Raw genomic sequence first — 22,376 nt, forward strand, 5'->3', positions numbered from 1 at the left:
ACCTCAGCACAACCAACGTTCCCATTGTTATTGCTGCTTGCTGTGTGCTCCATAATATCTGTGAGAGTAAGGGGGAGATGTTTATACGTTATGGTGGAGTAGGAGGTTGAGGCAAATCACCTGGCATCCGATTTTGAGTAGCCAGACACCAGGGCGATTAGAAGAGCGCAGCAAGGTGCGCTGCGCATCAGAGAGGCTTTGAAAACCAGTTTCATGACTGGCCAGGCTTCGATGTGACAGTTGTGTGTATATCTCCTTGACACAAACCCGCCCCCTTTGTTTTTAATTCCCTGTAAGCCAACCACCCTCCCCCCTTCGAAATAAAGTAACTATTGTTTTGAGGCCATGTATTCTTTCTTTCTTAATTTTTGTTTAAAAAGGGAGATAACTGACAAGATAGGTGGGGTGGGGTGGGGTGGGGTGTGGGAGGACGGAAGGACAAGACCACATTGCTTATTGTAGCCACACTACAAATCAGACTGTTTGAATGACAGCCTTCTGTTGCTTCGGCCATCCTCTGAAGTGGAGTGGCTGGGTGCCTGGAGCCTCTTCTCTCTCCTCACCCCCACGTTCTTGGGCTTCTCGGTGAGGAGGATATGGAACTTGGGGAGGAGGTCAGCCGGTTGTACAATGGATGTAGCAGGGGTCTGTGCTCTTGTTGGGTTTACTGCAGCTGCACCAGATGCTTCATCATGTCCGTTTGCTCCCCCATTAGCCTCAGCATTGCCTCCTGCCTCTTCCCTTCGTGCTCACTTAATGCTTTCCTAACCTCTAACACTGAATGCCTCCATGCATTCAGCTGTGCCCTATCAGTGCAGGAGGACTGCATGAGCTCGGAAAACATGTCATCGCAAGTGCGGTTTTTTTCGGTTTCCATGCAGCCATGGTAAGGCAAAGGGTACGCGGGGTTGGCTTCTTACACATAACATGTGGGAATGGTTTCAAACTGCAGCACCATCCTTTCCCATAGCAAGCAATGGGTTGGGTTTCACATTTAAAAGGAGGGACTGCGGTTTTCGGGTGGATGTCCAGCACACACCTCTCCCCACCCCACCGCGTGGCTATTCTCCAGGATGATCCCTTTTAGCCAAGCGCAAACAGCCCAGCATGAATGGGGTCCTTTTACTGTTCCCTTACAAAAATTCCCCTATTTCAACTAGGTGACCATGAATGACATCATTCTTCTGAGGCTAACACAGAAAGCTATAGACTGAATGTTTCTTGAATGCAACCAAAACCCAGGACCATTTGCTGCCATGCTTTGTGCTGCAATGATTCCAGAATACTTTCAGAATACCTCCAGCTCGTTTGCGATTCTGGGGGGGACTGCATGGTCACCTATGCTGCTGAGTTTGCCATGCTGACCAAACAGGAAATGAAATTCAAAAGTTCCTGGGGCTTTTCCTGTGTACCTGGCTAGTGCATCGGAGTTCAAAGTGCTGTCCAGAGCGGTCACAATGGAGCACTTTGGTCCCTTCCAACCCTGATATTCTATGATTCTATGACCGCTCCCGGAGGCCAATGCCATTGATTTGCGTCTGCACTACCCCAAATTCAACCCAGCAAGGTTGATTTTAGCGCGACTCCCCTCGCCAGGGAGGAGTACAGAAATAGATTTTAAAAGCCCTTTAAGTCGCCAGAAAGGGGTTGGTTGTGTGGATGCATTCATTTTAAAATCGATCTAATGCGGCTAAATTTGACCTAAACCCATAGTGTAGGCCGGGCCTTAGACTCCTGCCTTAAAGGAACAGACTTCTTCCTCCCTGAGTACACCTGGTCAGTTGCGCAATATTGCACCAAGAAAGTGGGTGATGGGAGGGTGGAATTCCTAATATCCCAGGTGATCAGTTTACACCCTAAAGCATAAGATTATATTACTCTTCTCTTTTTGTCTTGGACTGCAACTGTTAATAGCTATAGAATCATTTATACCTTTTTTAAATTTAGCTGTAATATTTCTGACCTTCTCCAAAAAGTTGAACAAAATAGCACTTTCTTTGCTTGCAATAGGATCTGAAGCATAAACCAAAAACCATGCAGCAGTCTGACCTCACATATGCTATATATATCATATGTAAGTAAACCTTGCCTCAAGACAGTCACTGCATAGAGACCCTATTTACTTTAGTGACCTCTAGATCTACAATGCCCTCAATGTGCATGGCACCAGACAAAGTCCCTGCTCTGAACAATGTCATGGGATTGCTGTTCATCACTAAATCATGCAGCTCCCACTCGTAACATTGACATTCCCAGTAGGTGGGAATGCTTAAAAAGAAACATGCAGCCTCATTTGCCCAACATACCATTTTTTTCTCAAATGGAAGTCAAAATAAATAGTAACTGTTCAAACACCAGTGTAAAAATGAGACTTGTTTAAATCCCAACCTATTAATGTCCACTTAGCAAAATAAACTGTTACATCTCTTGTAGGGGCTTTGGAGTTAATTCTGTTAAAGTCAGAGAGTCATCACTATTTTCTTCGCTTTCCCATAAAGACTGTAATATTTGCAAAAACATTTTTGTAAAATTTTTAAAAACAAATTAACATTTCTCAAATTAAGAGACTAACATAGGGCCAAATTTGGCCGCCTTTGTTCAGTATTCTCTCGAAAGCCAATAGTGTGTGCATCTTAAAGGCAGAAATTGGTGTACAAAACTTTAAATATTAGAAAACCAGCTAGATGCAGTTATATTATTTTTTTCTTGGGGGGGGGGGAGCGGAGGGATAGCTCAGTGATTTGAGCATTGGCCTGCTAAACCCAGGGTGGTGAGTTCAAACCTTGAGGGGACCATTTAGGGATCTGGGCTAAAAATTGGGGATTGGCCCTGCTTTGAGCAGGGGGTTGGACTAGATGACCTCCTCAGGTCTCTTCCAACCCTGATATTCTATGATTCGCATCCTGATTTAAAGAGACAGTGTCAACTTGACATCTAATCAATTTTTTAAAAATGAATTGAAAGTACTTTTAGGTACTACAGCTGCCCCAAAGTCACTTTTGTTTTGTTCTTTACAATTTCCCTTCCTAGTTTCTTTCCTCTTCTGTGTTAGTGGGAAAGAACTATACAAACAGAGGGAGACAGCTATACCAAAAAGCTGCCAAATTGACAAAATACAGTAGAATCTCCATGTTACAAACATCAGAGTTACTAAATGACCAGTCAACCACACACCTCATTTGGAACCAGAAGTACACAATCAGGCAGCAGCGGAGATGACCTCCCTCTACCCCCCAAGCAAATACATACAGTACTGTGTTAAATGTAAACTACTTTAATTTAAAAAAAAAAAAAAGGAAAGCAGCATTTTTCTTCTGCATAGTAAAGTTTCAGAGCTGTATTAAGTCAATGTTCAGTTGTAAACTTTTGAAAGAACCACCATAACGTTTTGTTCTGAGGTTCTAAAGTAAAGAAATTGGAAAAAAATATTCTCTAATCCATTTAAGTATTACTTGTCTGAATTGTTGGATAAATTCAAACAGTTACTTTTAAAGGGGGGAGGGAATGCGGATCTTATACAAATTTAGAGTGCAGTTATCATTTTTGTATATGAACTGCTATAATCCAGCAAAGAAACTTTAACAAACAAAAGCATTCAAGACTCTGTAGCATCCACTGCTATAGTTTATCTATAATATGTACAATTTTCTAATACTTTTTACATCCTGAACTGAAAATGTATAATCTGTACTTGCTCATTATTTTATCATCTTTCATAGAGGGAAAGCATTTTATTTATGCACTAAAAATGTGAAAGGAGAAAAAATTTTATTTCCAGAATGTGTTAAACCTGTATCCTCAATTGAAGAAAAAAAATACAGAGGAAAACTGTCACAGAAAGAGATTAAATATTAAATTCCATAACATTCAACAAAGTCCCAGTCTCTCTATAGGAACTATAGTATCAGAATATATAAGCACTAAACACACCTCGAATCAAAGGAGACTTGTGACGAAAAACAAAATTGGGTATGTGCCCTTTTGTGCTTCTTTGATGTACAATGAAGGCTGGAAAATCCTGTGATTCTTTCACTTGTACGCTCCACCCTCTGCCCCATCCCTACCCCAGGATACTCTTTGTACATTTAGGACCACGGGATCTGTTTTACTAGGAAGACTTTATAGTGACTAGACATCTAGTGAACTTACATCAGAAGAGTCAAAAGGGGACAAGAATCTTTTAGTCATTTTAAAAATACCTATTTAATATCAACTAAGCAACATTTTGGAAAGAGGGCCTCTTTGATAAAGATTAAGCCCCCCGCTCCAAACACACATCTCCAGCTAAGGTGTACGGACTAGCACTATACATCCTCAGAGTGCTCCAGTGGTACTCAAACAAGTTCAGGAATACCAGAATGCACGTTCTGATATTTCTAAGTTTTTTAAAAGAGAGCATTCCTTAGTCACTTTCTGTATATCAGAGAAGTAAAAAAGGCACAGTTCCAAATTTGTGTATTTATTTAAGGTTAGTCACAATTACCAACAAGGACACTGCTTTCTGTTAATCTTCACCTCTGGCAACATTTTACCGTACAAAAAACAAATGAGCATGAATAGACTGTTTCACTGGTAATGATGTAAGGACAGAACAGGGTTGACGTGTAGTGATGTGAAGAGAAGCTTGTGTTGTTGCTCTCTGGTCTGTGACTAGACAGAATTCAGAAATCTGCAGTGTGTCCTCTTGATTTCCTGTTGATGATGAACTGATAAGAGGAACGAGAGTTACTGAAACAGAAACTTTAAAAAATGACTAGTGATTTTGTGTGCCCAAATTAAAACACCTTAAAGTGCCTGACTTTCAGAGGGTGCTCAGGATTTTCTGAAAATCAAGTGACTCAAGTTGGGCACCCAAAATTGCTGTCACTTTTTAAAACCTAGGCCCCAGTTTTTGCATAACTGCAGAGGTTTGGTATATCCTTCCCTGGTGGCGGGACAGAGCAGGGTAAATTTTGCCAGCACTACTCACTTCAAGTGTAGAACTTAACCCATTTTTTTCCTTGAATATGTTTTCTGCTAACTTTTTTCTCTTTGCTCATTCCTAAGCAGTGTAGGAATAGAGAGAAATTACTGAAAGGAGCTAGAAAAGATATTCATGAGATTTGCAAGTTTCCTATCTCAAAAAACAAAGTCCCACAATGCATAGTACTAAAAGAATAACCAGAAATAAAATAGCTGACAGTGATGCGGAACTAAAATACTTTAAATAAAATGGGTAGAAATAGTAATAGTGCCACTAAAATGTTGGTTGCCTAGGGACCAGTGCTCATGACCTGATTTCATTCAGTACAGACAAATGGAAGGCAGTTCTAACCAGTAGTGTGTATATATACTTGGGGCTTCAAAAGGTCTAACTTCCCAAAGCTGAGGAAAATTGGATGAAATTAACAGAGGGGAAAACTTGGATAGAAAAACGCAAATGAAAATTTGGAATTTTAGAAAGAGATTAGATGCCCAAAAAGCCATGATTCCACTATCAAGAAAGAGGACAACTTTGGCTAAGCCCATCCTGGTCCAGTGGCAAACTGAAGGCAGAAATTGGGGGGTAGGGGGGAAGCTATATATAACCAATAGGAAAAGGGGGAAATGTATAGCTATCAATATAAATTAGAAATTATGAAGATAGAAAACTGATAAGGGAAGCTGAAGACCTTGGGGAAAAATCTATGTCAGGGTTAAGGGCAATGAGTATTTTTAAGTACACTAGGAACAAAAGAGATCCTACCAATGGTACAGGCCCATTACTACGTGGAGATGGTAAAATTATTGTTAATGCTGCAGAAAAGGCAGAAGTGTTAAATATTTCTGTACTATATTTGAAAAGAATCAGGATGATGCAGTCACATAACTGGAGGATGATGAAGTACCTTCCAGTCCACTAGAAACGAAGGAGGATGTTAGACAACATATACTAGGGATAAAAAAATTTAAATCAGCAGGCCCAGATAACTTGTTCCCAAGAGTCTTAGAAGAATTGGCTGAGGAGATCTGTAGCCTGCTGATAACTTTTAATAATGAAATACTGGGGCAATTCCAGAAGACTGGAAGAGTTTTAAAATTTGCCAGTGTTCAAACAAGGCAAGTCAGATGACCCAGGTAGCTATAGGCCGGTTAGCCTGATATCAACCCCTTGCAAGATAATGGAAAAGCTGATATAGGATTAAAGTGATAAAGAATTAGAGAATAAGAATAATTAATGAATCAACATGTGTTTCATGGAAAATACATCTTTCCAAACAATACGGATTTCATTCTTTGGGATTATAAAAATATTTTGATTGGTAAAGGTAACTGTGTATATGTAACATACTTTTAAAGTAGTTGCCAATGGGGAATCGCTACCTGGGGATATTTCTAGTGGGGTTCCACTGGGATCCTAGGGATGCTAGGCCCAATATTGTTCAACATTTTTATCAATGATGTGAAAGTAAATATAAAATTGCTGCTGATAAAATTTGTAGGTGACGGCGATTGGCATAATGGTAAAAATGAGATAGGGCAGTTATATTAAGTGAGCTGGATCTCTGGGTAAGCTGGCCCAGTCAAACAAAGTGCCTTTTAATACAGCCATATGAAAAGTTATATATCTTAGAATGAGGAATGCAGGAGTCAGAAAGGAGCAAGAACTTTGACTAAAGAAGCACCGCATGGAGAAAGCAATGAGGCTCCAGTTGCACCTAGGCCCTGTACATGGGCCAGCTTGAGCGAGGAGCACTCCTCCTAGCACAAGGTCTGCTGCAGAAGGAGGAAACAGCAAACTTCAGGGACTTTTTGTTGCAGTTTCACCAGGAAAACAAAGGTCAATCTCATAGGCACAAGAGCAGATCCTCCTCTACATCCACTCCAGAGGTTGGATCCCTCCCTGACTCTATCCAAGTGGGGGCAACACAGCCTTCTCAAACATGTAGTTACATGTTCAATGTTTCACCTGTCCTCATTACCAACCCCTCAGCCACATGGGTAGGTGGACATGGAGCCCTAATGGTAGACCCACCATACACAATATTCCATAAAGACAAAGTCTCACTATGACTACACCTGAAATTCAGCCTTAAGGTAGTTTCAGAGTGTCACATAAATCAGGTTATCCACTTACTTGTATTATGCCTGAATCCCTAGGCTTCCAGTGGAGAGAAGAGACTTTCATTTCCTTAGTGTAAGACAAGTATTGGCATTTTAACTCCAGAGAACAAAAGATGAAAAAGTCACCTAGACTGTTTGTTGCCATAGCTGAATGAGTCAGAGGACAAGCTGTTTCCTCTGAGACAATCTCTAAATGGATCTATGGTTATTTCCTACTTTATCAGTTGGGACATTTTCCTCTCCTACATAGGGCAGAGGCTTTCTATGAGAGTGTAGCAGCCTCAATAGCATCTCTTCAAGAGGTATCCCTGCTTTGTATTTGCAAGTCAGCAACATGGAGTTCCAGCCATGCATTCACAAGATGTTACACCTGGATCCAGCCTCTTTGATCTGTGGTTGGTCTGAGCCTCCTTTGGGACAGGAGTTCTACAGGCAGCTATACCATCTGCAGCCTCGCACCCTCCACCAATCTGAATACTGCTTGTCACTCAAAGATGAAAGGGAAGTTACCCTCTGTAGCTGGAGTTTGTCAAGACGTGTGGTCCCTATCTATATTCCACTGCCTGCCCTCCTTCCCCTGTGTTTTGGATCACGTCTGATGTGCGGCTAGAGAAGAAACTGGAGATATGGTTAGTCTTTACCACCCTTTATACCATCTGCGCAGAGCACGAGGACTGCAAGAACCCAGCTGGGGACCAACAGACACTACTTGCAAGAATTCTGTGGTCTCAGGTGTGTGGAGCACAGTGGGACAAATTGGGACCAGACACCTCAAACTCCAGTTCAAAAAGGGAAGTTACTTCCCTTTTTGCTGGTATAAGCTGTGTCCACGCTAAGAGTACTTTGCTGGTATTTTTGTGTGTGTGTGTGTACACTAGTATAGCTATAGCAGCAAAGCCTGTTGAGTACTAACCTGGCCTGAGGGATCTAAAGAGCTCAATTTGTTAGCTTGTTGAGAGGTGACTTGATAACCACATATAAGTATTTTCATGGGGAGAAAATACTGTGTTACTAACATGCTTTTTAGTCTAGCAAAGAAAGACAAGAACCAACTGCTGGACTCCAAAGCCAGACACACAAATATTTAACAACATAGGTGACTAACCACTGGAACAAACTACCAAAAGAAGTGGTGGATGCTCCATCTTTTGATCTTTAAATCAAGACTAGACGTTTTTCTGGAAGATCTTCATTAGCCAAACAGCAGCTGTTGGACTCCATACAAAAGTAATTAGATGAAATTCTATGGCTTGTGATAGACAGAAGTTCAGACTAGGGCATCTAATGGTCCCTTCTATACTTAAACTCTATGAATCTTTAAATGGAGACTAAAAGAGCATTATTTTGCTCTCAAGTTGCTGAGCAGCACTAAATCATGAGCTGGTATCCCTCCTGATGCTTAACTTCTCCGCATATTGGCTTGTCTGATTTAAGAGTTTTAATATTTCTTGAGATGCTGCCAGTATTCTTGTAAAAATCCTATTGGACAAAGATTAACCCTAATTTTGGAGTGAACGCCCTCTAGATCTGATATTCAATTTTAAACACAGACTTGGGCTCAGCAGTTATTGAGGAACGGCTCGCCTTCGGTGCAAGACAGAGACAGTTTTGTTTTTTAAATTTTCAGGTGTCCTGCCATGGATTTCATGATATAGTTTCCTGTGGAGTCATTATGTCCTCACACTAAGGAATTCCAAGGTTCTTAGTTTTTGGATGGATGGTTCTTATAATGACGGTATGGAAAATACTGGCTTAACATTAGAGCTTTGTTGTCAAACTAAATATTTACATTTCAAAACATTCATACATACAAGCTAATAGGTGACTATTAAAATTATGTACTTGAACACAGAGCTCTGGATATGTGTGTTTTAACAGCTATAAATTCTGCTAAACTGGTATTTAAAGCAGATTGGAACATAGCTTACAACTGGACACTTTCTTCTGTAGTGCCAATAAGGTAAACAAATCACCCAAAGAAATGATCTCCACCAACAAGCTCAGCACCTTCTCATATTTTACATGCATATAATTTATTTTAAAAATTAATACAGTTTGAAGGTTGCTCCACTGAAAAAGTTAAAGACCTACAAACTCAGCTCCTTCTCACTTTTTTTATGACTTAACAGTGGCACTGACTGCCAGATATACCACAAATTTAATTTTTCAGGGCCTTATTCTCTCTCTCTCCTCCCCCGCCTTGGGTATATAGAATTATAAAATCTAGGGCCAGAATGAACTTCAACAGATCATCAAGTCTGACCCCTGTTCAGAGACAGGACCAAGTAAACCTAGACCATCCCTGACAAATGTTTGTCCAACTGGTTTTTAAAAACCTCCAATGATGGAGATTCCACAGCTTCCCTTTGTAAGCCTGTTCCAGAACTTAAATATCCTTATGGAGTAGTTAGTTTTTCCAAACATCTAACCTAAATCTCCTTTGCTGTAGATTAAGCCCATTACTTCTCATCCTACCTTCAGTGGACGTGGAGAACAACTGATTATCCTCTTTGTAACAGCCCTTAACATATTTAAAGACTGATGTTAGGTTTCCTCTGTCCTCTTTTCTCAAGACTAAACATGCCCAGTTTTTTAACCTTTCCTCATAGGCCAGGTTTTCTAAACTTTTCATAATTTTTGTTGCTCTCCTCTGGGCTCTCCCATTTGTCCACATCTTTCCTAAAGCATGGCGCCCAGAACTGGATGCAGTACTCCAACTGAGGCCTCACTTCTGCGGAGTAGAATTTACAATTACACCTCTACCCCGGTATAATGTGATAGGATATAACGTGGTAAAGCATTTCCCCTCCTCCCTCCCAGGCTTGTGCAAGCCTGGGAGGGAGTGGGGAAAAGTGGAGCGGCGGCTCACTCAGGGGAGGAGGTGGGGCGGAGGTGAGCTGGGGTGGGGTGGGGGCGCGGGGAGGGCTTCAGCAAGTAACTGGGGGGCAAGGGGGTGCAGAGGAACCGCTCCCCGCCCCAGCTCACCTCCACCTCCTCCCCCGAGCATGCTGCTGCTCTGCTTCTCCCTCCCTCCCTTGCAGGCTTGCTGCGCCGAACAGCTGATTAGCGGCAAGCTTTAGAGGGAGTGAGGAGAAGTGCAGCAGTGGTGGCATGCTTGGGGAGGAGGCAGAGCAGAGGTGAGCTGGGGTGGGGAGCTGCCGTTGGATGCTCTGTACCCACTACGCTTTCTCTGTGGGTGCTCCAGCCCCGGAGCACCCATGGAGTCTGAGCCTATTGCGGCAGCGTGTCTGACTCCGACATGTTGCTCTGAGCAGTTTAAGGGGGCTGGAGGGGGGGAGGGGTTGATAAGGGGTAGAGGGTCTCGGGGGGTGGTCAGGGAGCCGGGGGGGGGGAGGGGTTGGATGGGTTGGGGATTCTGAGGGGTCAGTCAGGGGGCTGGAAGTAGGTGGGGGTCGGATAGGGGTGGGGCCAGGCTGTTTGGGGAGGCACGGCCTTCCCTACCAGGCCCTCCCTACACGGTTCAATATAACACAGTAAGATTTTTTTGGCTCTCGAGGACCGTGTTATATTGGGGTAGAGGTGTACCTCCCATGTCTTACATACAATATTGTTGTTAGTACACTTTAAAATTATATTTAGCCTTTTTCGCAACTTCATGTTGTTGCTGACTCAGATTCAATTTGTGATCCATTGTATCCCCAGTTCCTTTTCAGTGGTACTACTGCCTAGCCAATTATTTCCCATTTTGTAGTTGTACATTTGATTTCCCCTCCCCCCCGCCTTCCTAAGTGTAGTACTTTGCAATTGTATTTATTGAATGTCATCTTGTTCATTTCACACTAATTCTCTAATTTGCAAGGGTCATTTTGAATTCTAATTCTGCCCTCCAAAGTGCTTGCAACTCTCCTCAGCTTGGTGTCATTTGCAAATTTTAGAAGCATACTCCCCAGTCCGTTATCCAAGTCATTAATGAAAATATTGAATGCTCCTGGACCCAGGACTGACCCCCTGAGGGAACCCACTGATATGCCCTCCTAGTTTGACAGTGAACCATTGATAACTGCTTTTTGAGTTAAATGTCATAGCTCTCTTGACTGCAATTGAGCTATGACTATTTATACAAATTTGAGTATCGGAACCCAAATCTTCATTTCTCACATAGCTTGATTTTTATTTTACATATATTCCCCAGCCCCAGCAAGGGAGGATGGAAAAATATGCTTCTGAAGTCACACGGCCAAAAGGACTTTTCTCAAACTCTTCTACAACATTGCTCTTGAACAGAAACAGAACACGTTTTTCATTGGAAAATGTGGTGATTAAAATGTTTGTAGCATTTTAAAACTTTCATAGTCTGACAACCCTAACTACTGCACTTGCTACCAAGCAAGCGACGGCAGTAATAGATGCAGTAGTCAGTACAGCTAAAAGAAGTGAAATGCTTTTTGCTATATGAACTTCCAAAATTCTGCGCTGAATGGAATAGATATGCTTTTTGCCTTTTTAAACTGATATTGGACTCTGTAAAAGTAGTGTTGAGCTTGTTTCAAAAGTGTAAAACTGAGGTTCTTTTTTTTTTCCATGCTGCTATTTTTCACCATATATTTTGTATCTGTTCCCAGGGCAGAATGAGAAATAATGTGTAAACATTACAGTAAACTTTAGAGCCCTAATGTCTGGCTTTCTTTAACTTCTAAATATTTTTGCCTCCATCAGTAGGTTCTTAATGTTGTAGTTTTAAAAACTATTGTAATCAGTTACATTCAGTGTCAATATTGTTTGTGCATATGATGGTGGGATAGCATAAGAACTTGAAGAAATCTATTTGTTCCCTCTTAGAGATATAGCTACATGCAAACACATATTTAAAAATATACAGTTTTTACAGAGAGACAAATCAGTTTTTAATGAGAGCTGTGAGGCAAAAGGGCACACTTTGGCTTCACCAAGAGGACACTTTTTAAACACAAGTTAAGAGAAGGCTCCTCAACTACTATTTTCACTGAATTTTCCTTGTGGCTACTACATTCCAATGCTTTTGTCTGTGCCTGGTATTTTGGAAATTTTGGTGAGGGGAGGTAGGTGGGTGGGGCATTCTGGAAGCTGGTCAACAGTAAGGAAGGGAGAGCTGGTGTGGGAATTGTAGAGTCGGGTCAGAGTTTAACTTTAGTGGCCATTCATCAGATGCTGATTGATTGCTGTGGAATCCCAGGGGACATTTAACAACATCTCCGCCCATCCCCCCCATACCCTTTGAAAACAGATGGACCAAAAAATGGGGAGAACGACACCCAGGAATTCTGCTGTTGTAAAATGTTTTTACAGTGCACTGTACAGCCTTTCCTGAAGCAATCACGTTTATTGTCTTGCTGTCGTATTTCTTGGGCTCCTGCGGCTGTAAAAGATGAATAGCCCTCTGATAGGGTTCACTGACTCTGTTTAATTTGAAGTAGGCTGCCTTTATTGTTTTGTGTTTAAAATTGTATGCCACCAATTCACGGAAATATTTTCTATTTGGAAATAATCAACCCATGGTTAACTTATTTTGGAATAAATCACTGTTAACCATCTTTAAAATCATTCCCATCACCACCTTCCTGCCTCTTTCTCCTTCTCAGGATGATGTATTTTTTTGAGGGAGCGTCTTAAAATATTAAGTGTGACAAACTGGAATTCTCAAATTGATAAGAACATTGTTACTCTTCCTTTTTACATATTTCATTTCTGTCTTTCCAGTAGTCTTCCAGTTAACTGACTAAAATTGCCCAGAGTTTAACAAAGTGGAGAATGGTATATTTAAAAAGAAAAAATAAAATCTTATTCCTTAACTATCTCTACAGCAGAACAGCCTAGTAATAATTACAAAACCAAACAGTAAATGCAGTAAACATAATTCATGTGATCCCTAATTAATTTTTTTTTTTAATTCAGGAGGAAAGGGGGATCTTTAGCTCCAATTTTCCTCCTCTACACTTCCTGCCCCAAACAAGATGGCTGTTTATTTCTGAGGCTAGATTCACAAAATATTTGTTCTTAAATTGGGGAATTGGAGATGAGTGGGCAGCAGTTAATAACGCTATCATGGCTTAGAGGTCGTTCCAAAATCCTATCCGTTAAATTACAATGTGGCAATCTGCCCCTGCCCTTTCATTATCTGTGTATCTTCAAGTGGGACAAAAAATGAAGTCTCAAGGGAAAAAAACAATCTTATGCCCTTATGGTTTTTAAAAACAAGAAAATAACAATTTAAGTGGAAGGCACCCCCAAATGTTAAATATACATCCAGAAAGAGAACTTTTTCAAAGGTAGCTACATACGTTTGGTTTTAGGGGATGTGGTTGAGTGGGGGAAGAACTTGAAATCTTTTGAAACTTGTCTGAGGCGAACCTAAATTCTGTTCTTAAAAATGAATACATTTTGCCATGATAGAATGCTCTTCAGTAATGGAAGATTAACTTTCTATCCTTCTACAGATTCTGTTTTTATTAATCTAAGACTCGCGATAATTTTTTAAAAAGATATATGATGTCCAATAATCATGAGCCAAACCCTTCCGATTCTGCTACTCCAGAAATGGGAATTGGGTGGGGGGAGGAGGAGCAGATTTCTCTACAAATTTAGTACATATTTGCCTGCTTGAAACAACCCTTATATATATATATATCTTTCTACTGCAAGAAAAAACTGCAAGGTCTGTGTTTGTTTGGATCTTAATCCTTCCCGATTAGAATCAATACAAAACTTTATTCTGAGCTACAGATATCACAGTTTGTTAGATTTATTGGGCTCAGGTGGCCCTGTTTAGTAGTGGGTGGGGGGGAAGCAAAATGAACACCACCAAAAACAAAAAAGGACAGGAAACTTGGCTACTGGCCCTGAACTTTGGGGCTGGGTTAAGAGAAGGAGACTGTGAATAATAAATGATGGCAGTCAGTTTTCTTACTCACTAATTCATTGTGGAGTTGGCTGTGGGTGGGCATGGCACTATGCTTCTACGCGCAGAGCCCTTCTGGCGCAACTCCCTTCCGTCACCCAGATAGTACGGAAGGGGACAGTCTGGCCCTCTGATTCTTTGTGGGTACATTGGGGTGTATACAGACTCTAACACTCAGATAAATAAAGAAACCAGTGCAGCTAAACTGCCTCTAATATGTTGCATTATGTTGTATGAAGGTATAAGAATTAAAACTGAAGTTGGCTCCAAAAGAGTAATGCGCTTTTTGCCTTTTTCAACTTATGCTTAGAACAGGGGTTCTCAAACTTCATTGCAATGCAACCCCCTTCTGACAACAAAAATTACTTCATGACCCCAGGAGGGGGGACGGAAGTCTGAGCCCACCCAAGCCCTACTTCCCTGAGGAGGGGCCAAGGTCAAAGCCCCACCCCCACCGCTCCAGGTGGGGGACCAAGTTGAAGCTCATGGCTTCAGCCCCAGGCCAGGGGGCCTGCAACCTGAGTCCTGCCGCCTAGGGCTGAACCAAGTCTAAGCCAGCCCTGGTGACCCCATTCACCTTGGGGTCCTGACCCACAATTTGAGAACTGCTGGCTTAGAAGATTCTAGCAGGTCACCTTGAAGTTAACTACCCTTCTCTATCCTCCTCCAGCTGCCTTTCAATGTCTAGTCATCTTCATTGCAGAGTGAACATATGTTGAGGTCTCTGAGGGGGTATAAGGATAGATACAGCTTTTTTTTTTTTTTAAAAAAAAGCTTAACTTTAATAAAGGGTGGTGGAGCTGGAGTAAGCATGGTCATATTAAATGATGGTCCCCCACGCCCACTGATTCTATTTCTCTTGTAATTAAATCTAGATTGCAAAGCCTCTACATACATCACCTTAGAACAGTGGTCCCCAAACTTTTTACCTCCCTCCACCCTTGTCTGGGGTCACGGCTCTGGGAGGTGGGAACAGGATAAGGGCTGGAGGCTGTGGGTGGGGGCAGGAGCAGAGCCGAGGCTGGGGCCCCGGGTATGGGGCCGGCATCTGGGCCTGGTCCCAGGCCAGAAGGGGGCTGGGTGGCTCTCCCTGCCTGCCCTCCATGGGGGCTGGCTCAGGCCTCTGCCGCACCCCCCAGAATTTTTCTTCTTTTCCCCCTTAGTGGGGCGCGCCCCACAGATTGGGGACCTTTGCCTTAGAAACTTGCCAACAGCCTTCTCACTTGAATGAGAAGGTTGGTTTTTCAGTTCTGCCTTAAGACTTTATCATGTCCCCTATGTAATCTGCATATCTAAAATAAAATTGTCATCTTTGTTAGTTGGTTTCATTAAAAATGTGATTACTTCATTTGCATCCATCAGGAGAGGGAGGGCAGGAGTGGGTTGATTGAGCAACTGCTTGATTAGTTTCTCTGTCTGTGGCCTGAGTGAGTCCTACATTAGGCATTGTATTCTGAGCAGCAGCAGCATCTGGATCTGTGTGACAGGACAGTTCCCTGGCCTTTGCCCTAGCTTTGCTTCTGGCATTAACTCTCTCAAACAGCTAATGACCGGTTTAACTTGCTGCTGGACTCTTGCTCATATGATCGCCATTTTCTTTTCCGCTGTCGTCCTTGATAGTGAGATGCATAATCCATGTTGCATGTTTTTAAATAATATCAGATTTGTTCGACTTGACTTTGATACCTTGCGTGGCTTTTCATCCCACCCCACCCCCCGCCCTGTAGTTTAAAAGTTGGATGGACCAGCAATATTTAATGTATGTTCTTTGTAAACTTACATTGAAAATACAGCACTGCAGGAGAAAACTATAATACAGTAAACTGACTTACCACATTATGCACAAAAGGAATTTTCTAGTACAGGAAGAGGCACCCGTTCCAAATTTAATATTTAGAATTTAAAGCAGCTTGATATTTTCCAAAACATTTAGAATGTTTGAGGTATCAGTCTTGTTCAGATGCTAATAAGGATGCTTTAATTTTTCTAGGAAAACAGTCTGTGTCCAGAAATGTAACTCATTTTTTTAAAAGGTTTTGTTGAAAACCTCCTTCAAAAACTTATGCAGAAATTAAAGATGAACTACACGCACACAACTTTGTATGCTGCTACAGATATGTTTCTGCATAATATAAAATGTGTCCACGCCAGGTGGAGGAGTGAGCCTGCTTGCCTGGCTTATTATGATCAATAAATGGAGTAAATTTTAGGAAAAGGAAATCAGGATGGTAGTCTCCTTTCCCTTGCACCCACCTCCAAAAAAAAATAAATCAAGTTGGTACAGAGAATGTTGGTTGCCGTTAGATTCGATTGCCTTGCCTTCCACCCCACCACCACTCCACGCTCAGATGAACATTACTTGGTTCTTGTTTCTGTTTTGCTCTTGGTCATTCCTATGGAGTAGGTTAAAACTACTAGTTAAGGATGGTGGAAAACCTGTACTTATGGTATAAGACCTTACTTGCAATGTACAGTGGATTTGGCTTTTCAACAGCGTTTTGGATTTTCTAGGACTTTTTATGATCTCCTATATCAAGAATGATGTGTGTAGGTATAAGAGTTTTAGATTTCACTCTGAACTTTCTTGTTCTTAGGTTGTTTGGTGGTTTTTACACTCCTCCACAGGTCTGTTTTCAACTGATTTTCTTTAACTTCTAACAAAACACAAATCTGTATAGGATGCTACATCTGTGTACCACTTCCCTCTGTTGGATGGAATGCAAACATGCAAGCAGTTACTGCTAGTGAATAAATACATGATATGGCGTATACAGAGTTTTACTCTGGAGTGAATGGGGGTTTGGGATCTGGTTTAGTTTTATTAACCAACATGATTCCATTTGTCTTAAAAATGTGGACAAGCTAATCTTTAAATTCTGTAACTGACTTACAGTGTACAATTTCTTCCTCCTATTTCCAGCTTCTTCCCAAAAGTTCCACTGACACTGAAAGTCCTGGGTGGCACAGGAGACCTGCCACAATTCTTGGCTTTGACACCACCTTTGGTGGTGATGGCAAGCTTTTGCATCCAGTTTGCCTTGAATGTTCTGTCTTGCAGATAGACTGAAAGATTAGAGAGAGGATTGTCCTTGTTTTTTTGCTTGATGTGCCTAGTGCAACAATAGTACAGTAAATTTTAAATGGCTCAGTAACTTTATGCAGTGTTTGTATATGCAAGAAAAGTTATCTGAAACATGCAATAGGTGACATACCCAAATGGGTAAGTGTTGGCAGATGGTTTCCGTTCTTGAGAGAAGGGTGGGATGGACATCCTGGTATTGTATTGCAAAGAAAACAATCACACTTCTATTTTATTTTTGTCCACGTATGAGTGGCTGCTTTCAAGAGGGATCACTTTTCCTCTATATAAGCTATTGTGAACACTTTGCTTATCATTACTACCCATAATATCTCTCTTATGGTTAAGATACTTATTTTCTTCTGTGGGTGGTTTAGTGTGTCATACAATTTTTTCTTCTGTGTCCTTTCCAGGTGCTGCATTTCTACTGTGACACTTGTTCTGTCCCTATCTGCCGGGAATGCACCATGGGACGACATGTGGGTCATAGCTTTATCTACCTCCAAGATGCCCTCCAGGATTCCAGAACCCTCACCATTCAGCTGCTAGCAGATGCTCAACAAGGACGCCAGGCTATTCAGGTAAGTCGCTCACCTGGATAAGAAAATCTTCCCTTTTTGTCTACCACCAGCTGTGCTGCTGCTAATTAATGTCCCCTGTGTGTGAAGGGCAAAAAGCCTCTCCTTTCAGTGTCCCCTACCCTCTCCCTTGTTGCGCTAGGTGATGTCTTTTAATTATTCAGGAAGGGACTTCCTTGTCAGCAGCAAAATCAAAGGAAATGCCAACACACTATGCACATGCATCTTTGTTGCATCATCCTTTCATAAATAGGGACATCATGCTGTTTCCACATGAGACCGTGCACAGTTTGACATGTAACTTGTTCTAGGCTCAAAGTTCTGATCTTGTAAAGCCCTCTTGGTTTGGAGGTGGCACATGCCTCATTGCTGCTGTATAACTGCCAACAACTATCTCCAGCTTTTCAGAACACGGACTGTCTCTTAGTATGGCTCTGACCAGTGCCTAGCACAGTGGGTCCCCAAGCATGGTTGGAAGTTTTGGGCAGTGTAACATGACAAGTAGTAAGCATCAGCTACTTGGATTAGAATGATTAGAATTCCACTCTGTGTGGGTGAGTGGGGATCTATTACAAATATAACCTTCTCAGAATAGGAACACGGATGAATTTAAGCAGAGAGTGGGTGAAGGCATTTCTGCATTCAAGGATCATAAAGCATTTTGTATGCAAGGTGTTATAGAATTAAATAGTGCCACTTCTATGGAGGAATGCAGCAGCTGTTCAACAGTGCACAACAAATCTAAATACGGGACAAGGATGGAAGAAAATTGCCATACCCCTTCAAACGACAGGAAGAATTTTGGTAGGCAGAAAGGAATTTGACCAGATATACAGGTAAGGACCCAATTCAGCCATTCTTACTCTCACTGAGTAGTACCTGACTCTGCAGATAATTCTGCTGATGTCAGTAGAACTTCTTGCCAAGTAAAGTACTGGTCAGCGTGAGAAGCAGGACAGAATCAGGCCCTAAACTACTATCTTCTCCAAAGTTGTAATAAACAACACCTCACTTATACAGCACTGCCCACTTTCAAAGCTCTGCAAATATTAATCTTCATAACACCCTTCTAGGCAGTATAGCCAAACTCAAACATTTAAAAAGTCATAAATCAGACTTTAAATCAGATCTTTAAAATGCAATTTAAACCATCCTCCCTACCTCCCTGAAAATTGAGTGCTTTTGATTTGCTTTCTGTTCTGTTTTGTTTAGAGTATATTCAGTTCACGTTTTCATGTTTTCCTCTGGAACTCTGAAGGCTAGAGAAGATTTTTCTTTTAAATGAAAGCTTACACTTACACATAATCATTTGTCTTCTGTAGCTAGGACTTTAGGTACCACACCAAATATTGTGAGACTCTCAATAAAATCAAGAGATTCAGTAATTCTTGGTAGTTTTATTTTGTTTGTCCCCATCTTACAGATGGTAATACCGAGGCTCTGAGGATAAGTTGAATTTTCAAAGATGCTCTCAATTTGAGTGCTTAACTTTAGACATTTAGAACATGATTATCAGAGGTGCTGAAAACCTACAGTGTGTAAGTGAGACTTCATTTGGAGCTGTTGGCGCTCAGGACCTTCTGAAAATCAGTCCCTGGATTTTTGCCGTTGGGCATCTGAAATCCTCAAAGCACAAACTTTTATGAATGCCATGAATTAGTAGCAGAGCTGGGATTATCATTTTGTATTCTACTTCCGAGCCGCTTGGCCTGTGGAGTAAAGCTGCTGCGTTTCCTTCTGGAGAGCACAGCTCTTGTCTAAGATATCAAGGGGAGAAATGCTTAATGCCTTCACAATAAACGTACAAAAGGAGGATAACCGCTACTTAATTAGAAACTAATTAAAACTCTTCAGTTTATTTTAAATATTAATGAATATAGTTTAACTAAAGGTAAGTTAAAAGTAAGGACAGAAACCCCACCCTAAATGCAGCTGGTGGCTGAGGGTATTGGAAGGTTCTTTGAAATCTGGGTGTGCGGAAAAGCCATGTCTGGTTCAGCACCTGGGTTAGAAGAGAACTGGTTGCAGTAATACTGTGAATAAATATATTCTGCATGTTCAACTCTCAGATGTTCACTCCGATTTTATATATTCCTTCTGTTATAAGGAACACAGGTTACAAATCAGAGATTGTTTGGTTTATGTGGAATTAATTCTTGATTTATTATTTTTTTTAGCGCAGTAGCACCTAAGAGCCCTAGTCATGGACCTGTGCCCATTGTGCTGGATGCTGTACAAATGCAAAACAAAAATACTGTCCCAATCCCAAAGAACCATATGATCTAAATCTGTTATAATTCTTTTAACCTAAAAATAGACTATTATGTTTTACCATCTTGAATCTAAGTAAACTGAGTAGCAGCATGAAGTATCTTTAATCCTCCCCCCTACCCCCCAAAACAAACAAACAAACCCACCCAACAACAAACGGACTAGGGTGGAGCAGCCAGAGCATACCAGTGAATCTTGACATAAGTTAGAATTTTTAAAAAATTAAAAAAGGTTGATATTGCTTATTCAAATCACTATAGAGACCTCAAGGTAGTATTTCTTTCTGTTCCTTGTTTAAAGCTATTGTGTGAGGTTTTTGTCTGGGAACTCTTTGTAATTAAACACACACACACACCCAAATGGAGCTACAGAACAAACAATATCACCAATTTGGAGCATGAGAGATACCTGGCAGCTTGCATCTGTTATGGAGATACTAGTTTGCAGCTCCATAGTTGAGGATGAGCTTTGCTTTTAAAACAGGAATTCAAAACTTTGAATGAAAAACACTATATTCTTTCTCTGAGGATTTATAAGTAAATCTGTTCAGGAGCTAAAATTAATTTTAAATTAAGGCCTTTAAGAAATTTAGCACCTGGGTATCAGACTTCTTTAGTCTTTAATGATCTTAACTGAATAACAGACTTTTAAAACTTTACATATGATTAAAACTCACTGAATTCTTTGTATAGGCTAAAAATCAATTAATTATTTTTATGATTTTTTTTTTTATGGCTGTTCATGTTCATAAAAAAAAAATTTTTCCTGCCATGGAGGCTGGTACAGAATCTTCAGGGAAGGCTACAAACTGCCCTCTTTAAAAATGGCAGCCATTTTCTATTGTTCTCAATGCTACTGAAGCCACAAGGTACCCTTGACAAAAGTGCTTGCCAGAAGCTGGGTATAAGCAACAGGGTATGGCTCACTTGAGGATTACCTGTTTTGTTTATTCTCACTGAAGCACCTGGCATTGGCCCTGGTTGGAAGACAGGATACTGGGCCAGATGGAACATTGGTCTGACCCAGTATGACTGTTCTTATGTTTTTATGCTTGCTACATCATTCCCCAAATGCTCAGTGTCCTACGCATAGTTGAGGGGAATTCGGCTTCACTCCCATTGACAAAAACAGATGACAGGCAGCCATTTTGAAGGAGGGCAGACATTATTTGAGTTTTTCTGAAGATGTTATGCTCCAGCCTCTGATAGATGAACTTTGTTATGAAAAATGATGTAGAAATCACGACACTTAACTATTTCTTTTCAAAATCACCCAAAGGGTAGGGGAAAGGGTGAGTTTGGCCTGAGAGGGAGGGATGTGGAGGGCAGGAAAGGGATGGAAATTGTTGAAATAAAGCCACTTCTGCAGACCAGTATGTTCTCACTACTTTGTGCTACTCCAGAGTAGGGTGGAGTAGCCAGAGCAAACCAGTGAAACTTGACATGTTAGAATTTTTTTTAAAATATTCAAATCATTACAGAAACCACATGGTAGTATTTCTTTCCGTTCCTTGTTTGGTAGCAATGTGTGAGGTTTTTGTCTGGGAACTCTTTGTAATTTAAAAAAAAAAAAACCACTAAGATAGAGCTACGTTTGAGAGTACATATCATCAGTAATTTTGAGGTTTGAGTGATAAATCACTAATTCTATCTGGTAGAACGTCCTCTTACCAAGGGCTACAAATTGGAGCCTCTTAGCTGCTGCTGCTGGTCATGAGAGGAGGGATTTATGGGTTGGGTTGGGTTGGGTTGGGTTGGGAGAAATTGGATGGGAGACTAGTTCCCTGCTGTGCCATAGGCTTCTTGTGTGACTTCAAGCAAGTCACTTAGTTTCTCTGTGCCTTAGTTCCCCAACTGTGAAATGGGCTAATACATCCCTACCTTTTAGGGGTGCAGTGAAGATAAACACATTAGATTGTGAGGCTCTCAGTATAGTAATGTGGGCCATATAAGTACCTAAGCTAGAAAAATAAAGAACAAAACATAAATATGATAATTAAGCTCTTGGGCAGCAGCTGTCACTTTTATGCTCATACTATGAGTAGCACAAGAAGTACTACTACAACATAGATATTAAATTGTAGGCTGTTTCTTCCTCTCCCAGTTTCTGGAGGCTCATTCTTGGGGGGGTTGTGCACTGTAGTCCTCTAAAAGACACGTGAGCCAGAACACAAAAAATCATTGGGATTTCTGGAGCTCAGAGGTGGCTCACCTAAAGCTTTGTGCTCATGTAGGGTCTAGTATGTCACAACTCCTTCCAGTCCTGCTTAAGATGTCCGCTTTGTTTCTGAGGCAAGAGTTGACAGATGTCAGATCTGTTCCATAGAAACCATGTAGAAATATTTAATGTGCCCCAAGTTTGAGTGAAGGGGAGGGTATGGTAGCTAAAAGAACCTCAGTAGTACAGTAACGTTGAATGTCTTCAAGCTGGCCTGCACAAGGGTCTGTCTGTTAGTAAGTAGATTATTGTT

General features: G+C 41.2%; 1 protein-coding gene across 1 annotated transcript in view; it reads left to right on the forward strand.

The window, feature by feature from the left end:
• TRIM71 (tripartite motif containing 71) overlaps window positions 1-22,376 on the forward strand; it is a 94,534-nt gene that overhangs the window by 53,240 nt on the left and 18,918 nt on the right. The window contains exon 2 of the mRNA XM_048838663.2: window positions 17,471-17,638. Within this exon, the coding sequence (XP_048694620.2) occupies window positions 17,471-17,638 (168 nt within the window). The remainder of the gene's footprint in view (window positions 1-17,470; window positions 17,639-22,376) is intronic.

This window comes from Caretta caretta, chromosome 2 (assembly GCF_965140235.1).
Source record: "Caretta caretta isolate rCarCar2 chromosome 2, rCarCar1.hap1, whole genome shotgun sequence".
Lineage (NCBI taxonomy): Eukaryota > Metazoa > Chordata > Testudines > Cheloniidae > Caretta > Caretta caretta.